This window comes from Scatophagus argus, chromosome 14 (genome assembly GCF_020382885.2).
Source record: "Scatophagus argus isolate fScaArg1 chromosome 14, fScaArg1.pri, whole genome shotgun sequence".
In the NCBI taxonomy this organism is placed as follows: Eukaryota; Metazoa; Chordata; class Actinopteri; family Scatophagidae; genus Scatophagus; species Scatophagus argus.
In genome coordinates, this window is record NC_058506.1 from 9,172,179 (window position 1) to 9,183,608 (window position 11,430).

An 11,430-nucleotide genomic window follows, 5' to 3' on the forward strand; every position below is an offset into this window, starting at 1 on the left:
AGTATTTCCAAATATTAATTATTCCATGATTAGTGAGGTCTAAAGTCTGTGCCATGTCAGTAAAACAGGATGCAGTGCATACAGGGTGTTCACATGATTATCACTATCAGGGAAAACCCTTTGATTGGTCCCTATTGCTGAGTTTGCTGCTGCTGTTATTCCTGCTGTAGGGGGAGGTGAACAGACATTGAACTCCATGCTCGAGCCACATGTGTGCATGTGAAGAGGGACTTAACAATGATATTTTGCAGAGGTGGAGCGGGAAAATAGTGAAGGCAGGGTTGTAATGACTTGGTGGGGAGGGGCCAGTCATGGTGCTTTTACTCTGTGCAGCCAATGGATGATTCCATCTGAAAAAGGCAGCAACTAACGAGGGTAGACTGAATCCCTCTGAAAACATGTGACCCTTTCAGAAGGCTTCAACTGACTGACTCCACACAGCTGGTGCTCTCTAATGTTCTGATGAAATAACAGCTTTTAAAATAGATATAGTTCTTAGAAATGTCTGGTAAAAGCAGTTGATTATTGTCAGGATGCACAAGTGCACAGGGCTAGCAGACTAAAACACATGGTAATTCACACTGGGTGAGTATGTTTATGTATGGAATTTCAGTGGAGTGGGAATGAGGTGTTTTATCATGATTACCACCACACTGGATTTCCCATTTGGAAAGTCAAAATATTTAACCACAGCACCAAGATTAGCCTTCCGTAATCCAGTTTGATCACTTGTTGAGATTGTCCTGAGGTATGAAATTCAAAACCGAGAAGAACAGACAGACAGGAAGGGTGATAGATAAGACAGAAATTATGCATAATTGTTATGGAATCTTGTGTGTGTCACCCCAAGTGGCTCCTACAACCTTACAGTGAGGTTTCAGAGGTCAAAGTTTCCTGTGACTGCTTTAACAGAGCTCACGACTGTGAGAGTAAATGAGTGTTTATGGATTCACAGCACACTTTAAGACATTTACTAATATGGCTTTAACTGGCATTGTAACTTTGTCCATGGATACATGACAGACCCTGCCAATTTAAAATATGCTGTCATTGCATTCTCTATTACAGTTCTTGGTTCAACAGCATTAACTCTACAATGGTTTGAAACCCCTGCTTCACTGGATGTGACTGTATTTATAGCCCTTGTAATAAAAACAGTTAGATATGCCTGTCTGACATTTTGCACGCGCAGGCCTCTATGTCAGAAAAATTCTTGGGTTTGGCTCAAGTCAGAAAAGCAAACACTGGACATTATGACATTATCCAGACTGCCTGTCATACTGCTGCATAGTTCCTTTAACCTGAAATGTCCACCAAAAAGAAAATACTTTTGCCCCTATTTTAATTAACACGTGTAGCTAAATTTAAAATATGCATAGTTTTGCTACAGCAGCATACTGCAGCTCTGCTCTGCGAGCTGACTGTCTTTGAGGCTGGACAGATCCAGCCCTTCTTATGTCTCTGAGCTCTAACCAAGTGTGAGACACATAATCTGCCTTCTGGAGGCTCCAGTTACCTTAAAGAAGCTCATCCCTGTTTCCCCAAATGTATATTTAGAAGTACATCACATACTGTCCAACTCACATGGCACATTCCAAAAATCAGTCTGTTGCCCTTGTCACCGCACGATGATGCTACTTATATTACTCACAGCACTGACTATAATAGTAAATTTAATCTCTGGATTTGAAATGTTCTGACAGTACTTGTTGGAGTTGCCTTTGCAGCACGTTCCATTTCTGCTGAACAAAGTTATTTTACTTATCTTGATGCAGATACAAGTCTCTGGCTCCATGAATTTTACGAGTATTGTCTGTTTCCAGCTCTCTGACCCCAACACACTGTGGTCTGCAGGCGCTCTCTCACTACTGAAGTCCTGCCATGGAAGTGGTAAGGCTCCTCTGTAAGTATTAATACCCTGGACTCAGAGCAGGGGCAGAGCAGGCCTGCACATCCAGCTGCACCCACAACTTACACAAGTGTAAGTTGCACACAAATCCACCATAAGAAATAATCATAGTATTCCTACAATGTATTGCAATTTCCACCATTATCTATGAAAAATATTAGCAATAGTAAAGGAGTATTGGAGATATATCATGTGGGTAAACAGCATAAGGTCACACTATTGCCTACATTTGTGAAAGAATTACCTTCATGTGTATAACTGGCATGACCACAGGTATTTGTTGTCTAATGATCATGATGATGGTTATTGTGGGTGACCGGACTGTGACATGAAGTCCTGGTTTAGTGCTTCCCAGCTGCTGTGTAATCTGAGCCATGGATAGCGACAGCCGGGTCGGGCGACAGTCGGGGGGTTTGGTGGAGGGATTTAGGGCTCTTCCTCTCTGTCTTTACTCTTGTTCTCATTCTCTCTCTCTCAAAACTTAATATTTAAATATAGTGTAGTGTTGTGCAGTTTAGAGCTCTTGAAACATGATGGCAGTGCGTAGTTTGGGGATATTTTTTGGAGTTCTAACTATTCTTGGGACTTTAATGGTTCAAGGTAAGTGGCAAACTCTTGACACATCCTCACTGACTAATTGTCTGCCTTCTTATTTATCAAAATATTGTTTTGCATCTCATTTGCAAGCATATCACATTGAGTGTTATGCCAGATAAAACTTTCCAGAGACATCAACACACATACTGTTGTAAATGGTCAAATATGTGTAGATGATAGAGATTTTAACCCACTTTGGAAGCAAAAAAAAAAAAAATTCCTTCTGCTGGCAGCTTACCTGGAAACAATCATACCTCATACAGTGTATCTACAATATATAGCATGCATGCATGTACACACTGCTGTGAAATGGATATAAACATAAATATTGTCACTAGACTTTTACCATTATTTATAGACTCACATGGCTTTGGTAAATTTGCCATACAAGACTAACAGTATACACAGCATTTTAAGGTTTTGTCTCTGCTCATATACAATAAGTTCCATTTTATTGATACTGATGTTGATAAGGATCATCTGTTCTGTAGCCTGTCACACGATTTAGCATTAGTTCAAGTATGGTGGATGCAATTTATTAGACAGGCACACACAAGTAAAGTGAAGTAGAGCAGAGGGTGGTCTGTGCATCATCATGACAGCAGCAGGATGTAAAGAGTGTAAGTTGTTCTGGTTGGCACAAATGGGGTTTTGCAACAGAAAGGTAACGGCAGGCCAGAGAGGCTGCAGCTACAGTGGAAGCTGACGTGAAAGCCTATGACACAATGCATGTTTAAAAAAATGTGGTTTGGGGATTTGTTTAATTGATCCTGCAAATCCATTTGGAAAGGTGCAACAAGTCAATCTTAATAGTTGTAAGAGTTACTGGAGTCATTTTCTTGGCAGAGGTCACTGGAGTTATTGAAAAAATGCAAGGCCCGAGGTGCCAGCTCAGACAAGATTCATCCAGAGATGTAGACTCTCTGTATTACTGGTCTGACAGGGGTTACCATGTTGCTTGCATGAGCTGCTGTTGGATTAGTGTCCATTTTCAGAGTGTCTAACGCTGTTCAATTTTTATACACACACTAGGATGTTGGAAATAAGAATGAAGACTGTGAAACCATATATCCAAGAGAAACAACACAGACTTTGTCCTTGATGACTTTTTTTTTTTACATCCTTACGGATAAACACAGTGAAATTACTTAGCTATGACATCATCACTGCCAGATGAAAAAAAACTTGAGGAACTTGAAGCTGTTGTCAGCCATTTGGTTTCTATACTCTTAGAGCAATAGCTGTACAATCGAGGTGCGGTATTAGATCTGTCATGTTGTGCTGATGAGAACATGGACTGGAATGTAAATGAGTGGTCACAAGGCTGAAATGTTACGCTGAAAGTAAGGATGCCTACTGCTTAATCAAATTAAAATCCCTCTACATATCATGTTCCAAATGGTCACATGAATAGAAGTGTGAGCTGGATAATAGGAGACGGTCAGCTGAGGTAAGCTTGGCTTGCTTTTGCCCCGATCAAACAGTGATGTTGTAATATTTACCTGTGCAACCATGTTGTTCTGACCTGGTGTGCCTTCTTGCCATTTTAAAGGCTCAGTTCTGCTGAACCACAGAAGGTTTTCATATATTCAACCTAATTTGATCATTCTGACCAGATCCCACATTCTCTCTGGGGTCACTTATGGGCTGTGCCTCCATTTTCCCACTCTCTCTGAGTAGGCTCCCATGTCAGCTGTAGCGGATAACCAGGTCAAAGCGTGGATACATTAACTGTACTTTGGATCCACATGATAATATAACTGATCCACGTGAGCAGGCTGACTGAAACTGCGTTTAGAATTACATCACAAACCGTGCAACTCACAAGGCACAATTTTAAAGTCAGCATCTTCCTCTCTCTGACACTGAATACTTACTGTTTACTACTTGTAATATTAATTCTGTGTGATTTCTGCTATTTAAATCTATGCAACATCAGCACTACTTTACATTTACTTCTTGTTACCTGACGCAGAAAACTGGAACATTATTGCAGTTTTTCATGTTTATTTGAATAGGTCATGCAGTCAGCTTGCATATGAACTTAGAGCTCATAAATAAATGTTAGAATAGAATATAAAGTATTCAGATATTAGTTTCAGTTTTCCTACATGATGAAATTGGTAAAAGTACTGTGAATCTGTTTACAGAGCAAAGGGAACAGAAGGGAATGATCCACCTTACCACTGCATTCTCACATTGCAAATTTTGCTGATTCTTACATCCATTTTTTTCATGTATCAAGGGTAATGCTTTAGGCACTGTTTTTGCTTAATGGTGATACTGATGATTATTGTAGATGACCTGAGTATGACTGAAAGTCCTAGCTTCAAGTTTCCCAGCTGTTGTGTAATATGAGCTATGCATAGTGACAGCTGGGAGAGAAGAGGCAACAGGTCGGAAATAACCTCTGCCTTTCTCTCTCTTTGTCTCACTTGAAGTTAATGTGAAAAAAAGTACAGCAGAGGAGTACAGCATGATGATACCAAGGCCATTAGCTGCAGGTTTTGGCAGGGTTGCTAGACTCTAGACTCTAGACTGACAAATCCTCATACACTGTCTTAATAAATCTCACATACAAGACACAATTACTAAAGCTCAGAAATGCATTTGAAAAGCATCTGATGAAAAATGTACATGCAGGTGAAAGGACTTGAGACTTCTCAAGTGTCTTGAGAAAGATTAACTTATGGTAGGGTCCGGGCTCTGTGTCCAGTCATGTCTTTATGGACTTTGCTTTGTGCACTGGGACACAGTCATGCTGGAATAGAAAAGGGCCTTCAACAAACTGTTGCCACAAATTTGGAAGCAAAGCATTGTGCAAAATGTCTTGGTATGCTGAAGCATTAAGATTTCCCTTCACTGAAGGTAAGGGGTTCAGCCCAACCCCTAGAAAACAGCCCCAGGAGGTGTGCCTGGAAACTTTTGTCTTTAAAGTGTAGTCCAAAACTGTGGGTTCTGGATTATGTGGGTTGAACTTGCTGCTGATTATGGTGCATCATACTGGATATTTATTAGTAAAATCTGTCAAATTAGGTTAAACTTGGTTGATTCTTATTTTCAGTTGATCACATGATGTCACATCATCTTGAAACTCACACTGTTTGTGACTGTTTGGATTGTTACAGTATATTTTATATGAGGAGGGATACATGGTGTTTCATATGTCTAAACATGAATATGTGTGTTTCTGTGTTTCAATAAAGGAGCTTTGTAGCATATTTGCAGCACATTTTCATGCTCAGTGTTTATCATATAAAAACATTCAGTGAGCTGTAATGGTAAAATGTTGTGTGTGTTAAGGCCCTAGGATGATCTAGGATTATCTACTCTATGCAAGGACAGAGTTTACCATTTCAGATGTTTCTCCCTCTCCTGTTATGAAATATTAATGAGATAATTCCAACACATATGTTTGTATAAACTCACAGCGTGTTTCTTCCTTTTTTTAAATGCAGTGCACTGTAATGAGGAGACACATCTGATCAGTGATTTGTTCAAAGGCTACAACAAGAATATTCGGCCGGTGGTTCATCCCGAAGACAAGGTGGAGGTTCAGATCAAGCTGACCCTCACTAACCTTATCTCTCTGGTGAGAACTCACTCATCTGAGCATCACTTGCTGCAACCAAGCCTGGTGTCGCAGCAAATTTTATTAATTTTATTATTTTTATAAGGTTTCTATTTTACAATATTTATAATTAGAATGTATATTTGTCTTGTATCTTGTATCTTGTAAATACACATAATTTTACCGCAGGAGCTTGACCACAAGTTCACTATAGTTCCTACTGGACATTAGTATTAATTATGGCTAGAGCTTCAGACATGAACACAGTAATGAGTGTTAGGTTACTGGAATAGTAACTTAGCAGTGAATGATTAACAACCTCCATCTCTAATACATATTTTTCACTTCTGCCTCAGAATGAAAAGGAGGAGACTCTTACGACCAATGTGTGGATCGAGATTGTGAGTTTTCCCTCTCTTCACACATGTTTTTGTATTGTTCCTACAAATCCTGGCAAGACCTTAGGTATTGTTTTGGATCGATTCATTTTGCCCATAAGACTCAGTCTTTTCAGTACTTCAGGCCTCAGTTGTGTCTACTTCTTAATGTCACTCATGACTTCTCTCATAAATGTCATCTTCAGCAATGGACCGACCATCGTCTTGCCTGGAACACATCTAAATATTATGGCATTGATATTATTCGTGTCCCGTGCAAAACTGTTTGGCTTCCTGACATTGTCCTTGAGAACAAGTAAGGCACTGACTAAGAGTGGAATCCTGCAGTGTCATCACACTGTTTTTTGTTGTTGTTTGTATCAACTCTGGCAACAACTGTGTTCTATTCTATATCCTCAATCTCTGCAGCATTGATGGCAAGTTCGACGTGGCTTACTATGCCAATGTGTTGATCAGCAGTAGCGGCTGGATGTACTGGCTGCCTCCTGCGATCTATCGGAGCACTTGTGCCATCGAGATCACCTATTTCCCGTTTGATTATCAAAACTGCACGCTAGCATTCAGGTGTGGAGCAATTATATCATTTCAAAATGACCCTATATAATTTTTGATTTATTAGGCTGTTCTATTTTTTACTGCTAACAGGGTTCACTAGTCACCCCATCCAGGCTCCACCACATCACCCTGAGACAGATCTTTGTACTGGGTGGGTGCAGAGATGGAGCCTAGATGGAATAAACCAACCTCAAAACCCATTAGAGAGCTGACCACATGTTCATAGAACTGGAGTAACTACTATTTTCTGCCATGGCCCTGACCTCCAGATCCCAGACGTACAGTGCCAATGAAGTTGATCTCATCTTGGCTGTAGGAGAAACAGGAGAGACTATTGAGTGGGTGGACATCGACCCTGAGGCTTTCACAGGTACAGTATATCCCAGTTAAATATTCAAAATACACAGGTCATCTCCAGCTTATTATGTTTTCACCGTTCAGAGAATGGCGAGTGGGCCATTGTCCATCGTCCAGCCCAGAAGGTGATCAACATGCGGTACTCTCCAGATGACCTAGAGTATCAGGAGATCATGTTTAATCTGATCATCCAAAGGAAGCCCCTCTTCTACATCATCAATATCATTCTGCCCTGCTCACTCATCTCCTCACTGGTGGTACTGGCTTACTTCCTACCTGCACAAGGTCTGTTGTTTCCAGTGTATTGTGTTATGCATATTCCTAACTGCACCCTGATGATATTATGTTGTATTATCACTGCTGTAGTTTATGTGAAAAGCCTTTTCAGACATACTGCAAAGCATTATATGCTTGCTCTGTCTCCTAAGTCTCTGTTGTCCCTTTCACAGCCGGGGGACAAAAGTTGACTGTGTCCATCTCTGTCTTGCTGGCTCAGACTGTCTTCCTCTTTCTTATTGCTCAGAAGATCCCTGAGACATCGCTTTCTGTCCCTCTCATCGGCAAGTGAGTCAGTGTGTGTTCTCTGCTGACCTCTGCTGGGTTTTTGTTGCCTTAAATGAGCACAGCTGGAGTCTCCTGTCCAACACAGATCTTTTCTAATATCTTCCTCAGGTACCTGATCTTTGTCATGTCTGTCACCACTCTCATTGCCACTAATCAAATTGTGGTGCTGAACTTCTCCCTGCGCAGCCCCAGCACACATACCATGTCCCACACCATCAAACATGTAAGTGCACTGTGCAGTTCAGTCAAATGTCTGTCCTCAGGTGTTATTTTATGTGAACTGCTGTTATCTTTTCTGCCCCTCCTGCAGGTGTTCCTGGAAATGGTACCTCGCTTCCTTGGCATGTCTCCACTGGTGGATGACAGTGAGGTGACAGAGGTAAATGGAGTGAGGGAGCGCCGGCGCAGCTCCTTTGGCCTCATGCAGAGAGCAGAAGAATATGTACTGAAACAACCCCGCAGTGAAATGATGTTTGACAAACAGCGAGACAGGCATGGTCTCACACGATCGATTGGTAAGATTTTTAATACCACAACCCAGCTCTAAATGCTAACCAGCCATCAAGACCCCATCCGAATTCTGACATGTCAGCGTCTTTGTTTTGATCATTGTGAACTGAAATGAATTATTTATTAGTGGCCCATTAATTTTTCCTGTAAACATTGTGATAGAGATGTTGTTTTACCCACAGTCTGTATCACATTTATTCATATCCCTTATGTTGGCCCCTCACTTACGTTGTATTGTATGTTCTTCAACACGCTTTTTGGAATACCCGTGTCCGCCTCAGGTAAGCACATTGTTGTCTAATTGTCAGTGTCTCCTTCGCTCTAGTGGATAATATAGATGTCAGCAGCACAGCCAACCTGTATAAAAGTTTGGCCCAAGCTGCGCCTGAGATCAAGCAATGTGTGGATGCCTGCAACTTCATTGCTGAGAGTACAAGACAACAAAATAACATCGGATCTGTGAGTGTTATTTTAAACTTCATCTGCCCAGCCAACAGTTTGTATGCAATGGAGGTGTTTAATTATTACATATTTTCCTGTCAATACTTCTTAGGGTAAGCTGTTATCTTAGTTCTTTAATTTGAGTTCACTTTATTTCCAAATAAAGGAAATTGAAAGCTGGGTCCTGATCGGGAAGATGATTGACAAGGTGTGCTTCTGGGCTGCCATTTTCCTCTTCATCTTCGGCACAGTGGGGATCTTCTTAACAGGACACTTCAATCAGGCACCTGAATTTCCGTTTCCTGGACAGACCAAAAAATATGCCCCAAGTTAAAAAGAAGAAGAAGAACAAAAATAAAACCTCTGCGCTGACGAAACCCTACGGCGGGTCAGTGTGCCTCATGCTGCCTTACAGCTGAGTGGTCTTGCTCATTGAGTCTGAGTCTCAGATTCGGGGGTTGACTTAACTGTGCTTTAATAACAGAGATTTAACAACAAAGCTGTTTGTGTTCACACTAACAGGTCAGACCTGTCTTTGTGAATACTCATTAGGCACCCGAGTTTTCATTCAAACTTGTCACTTAGTCATAAGTTCTCCAGCTTAGTGTAAATTCTTTGGATGTACACATTAAATGGGTGGACAAGGTCTAGTTTAGAAAGTGATACTTTAAATCATCCCTGCCATTATCATCAGAAGAAACCTCACCAAGAATAATTATTATTTGCATATTTTGTTGCATAAAAGACCCAACGATGACAGTGTCAGCAAATTCTGACTTCAGGTCAACTCAATTCACCACCACGCTGAGAAAATTATTTCTGCTGCGACAAAGAACTTTTCAAATCAAAACCACTACGGCACTGTTATGTATGACATGGAGCTGTAAGCACCGTGTGGAAATGCATTCATAAATAGCAGTAAAAGAGGTTCAGTGACTGATGAATTGAGTTTATTTACCCATGGTGTGCTAAAGTTGACCATCTTTCATATTTTTATAAGGATCATCATCTGGATACGTTTCCCTGCATGTCTTATGTGAAGAGTCTTTGCATGTAACTTGAGCCAGCCAACTCTGAATCAAAGCCTTATTCTTCTTACTATGACTTATTTATTAGAAAGTCTTCTTAGAGGTTAATGGTTCAGATGGAGATTGTCTTGATTCATTGTGACATGTTTTTATAAAAAATAGTTTGTGCATTGTGATTTGTTATTTGACACACCACATAAGATTAGGAAAATGTGTTGTTATCTTGAATTGAGTGTCAAATTAGTGCTATATGTAGTCTTTCATACATCACATTGCATCTAGAAAAGGTTGCAAAAGAGAGAAAATGATCAGGTAACTGTAATAAGACGTTACAACTGCATCATGGTTTCATATGCCTCATGTACGTCTGCTGTTCCTCAGGGTGTTTGCCCCTCTAAGTAGAAACTTAAAGGCACAAACTCCATGAAAAAGGAAAAAAGAAAACTGACAACACGATAAAAACCAATGTACATAATCACTTCAGCTTAACTTTTCAAGTTCATATTGATTGTTTTTAGGTCCAGCTGTGTCAGTGGGCAATGTGTTATATCCAGTATGTTCATGTGAAACACAAAGACATACATGCTCTGAATGCGTTTGGATTTGTCATCATGTTCTATCATTTTTATTATGGCTGTATCAAATAAATGTATCTCATGTAACACATTTATAATAAAACATAGGGATAGTCATCATCTTATGTCACTTCAAATTGTCATTTATTCCTAAAAATAGCATGCTCAGTTTGAGTGATGGAGGCCCACAGCTGTACTTTTCCTTTAAAACTTTTTGATGTAAGTGTTGTGGTGATTGAGCACCACCATGTGGTATGAACATGCATTACACCAAAGTGCACAGTTTATTTCCTCGTAAAACTGCCACCACAACTATTCAATCTTGACTTCCATTTGCTTGTGTCTGGCGATTGTTTAAATTTGTTTTTATTTCTTTGTATGAAATCGTGCGACATGTCTCATTAAGATCACAGGCTCTGAACGGGGAGAAGTAAAAACACCACAAAAAGAAATGCAGGAAATACTCTGAGAAATCTCGGGAAATAAGGAGAGATGAAGAAAGACCCACACATACTTTTCTGGGCGTAGGAAAAACATTGTTGATTACAAAAACAAAATCGATGTTGTAACAAAAACATAGTCAGAAGGATTAAATGGGGAGTGGTAATGGCCTAATGCACTCAGAAAACAAACATATCAGTCACGGTGAAACAATCGTTGCACATGATGCAAAATGGGCCCTAGTTATCTGCAGCTTTATCCAAGTGAATCAGGCTGCGGGCAGTTCTTCATAAGGGTGCGGGTGGAGCTGTTTTGGATGTCAGTGATACACTACTGACATGCAAATCACTGCTCAGATTTCGGCGTTTGCATGGGACATCATCCCATCGCGTTTCCTGTGTGTATACGTGCTGTTTTAGCTATCTTGAACACATTTATTATTACATATGCGCGGATGTAATGATTACCATAATTCGTATGAAAC

General features: G+C 40.3%; 1 protein-coding gene across 4 annotated transcripts; it reads left to right on the top strand.

Annotated features, from left to right (window-relative positions):
- Positions 1 to 1,757: 1,757 nt before the first annotated feature.
- Positions 1,758 to 11,142, top strand: chrne (cholinergic receptor, nicotinic, epsilon). Of its 4 annotated transcripts, XR_006845168.1 has the most exons (13): positions 2,328 to 2,509; positions 5,965 to 6,098; positions 6,434 to 6,478; positions 6,661 to 6,770; positions 6,884 to 7,039; positions 7,300 to 7,400; positions 7,472 to 7,672; positions 7,837 to 7,951; positions 8,060 to 8,174; positions 8,262 to 8,466; positions 8,787 to 8,920; positions 9,069 to 9,635; positions 9,685 to 11,142. XR_006845168.1 is itself a non-coding variant. In XM_046410067.1 (12 exons), exons 1-12 carry the CDS (start codon positions 1,882 to 1,884, stop codon positions 9,234 to 9,236), a joined length of 1,506 nt encoding a protein of 501 aa, XP_046266023.1. In that variant the 5' UTR covers positions 1,758 to 1,881; the 3' UTR covers positions 9,237 to 11,142. The 4 variants fall into 4 exon arrangements, 3 of the variants coding, with proteins under 3 accessions (XP_046266023.1, XP_046266021.1, XP_046266022.1); XM_046410067.1 differs by lacking the exon at positions 2,328 to 2,509 and adding an exon at positions 1,758 to 1,903 and having other exon boundaries at positions 9,069 to 11,142; XM_046410065.1 differs by having other exon boundaries at positions 9,069 to 11,142.
- The last annotated feature ends 288 nt before the right edge of the window (positions 11,143 to 11,430 follow it).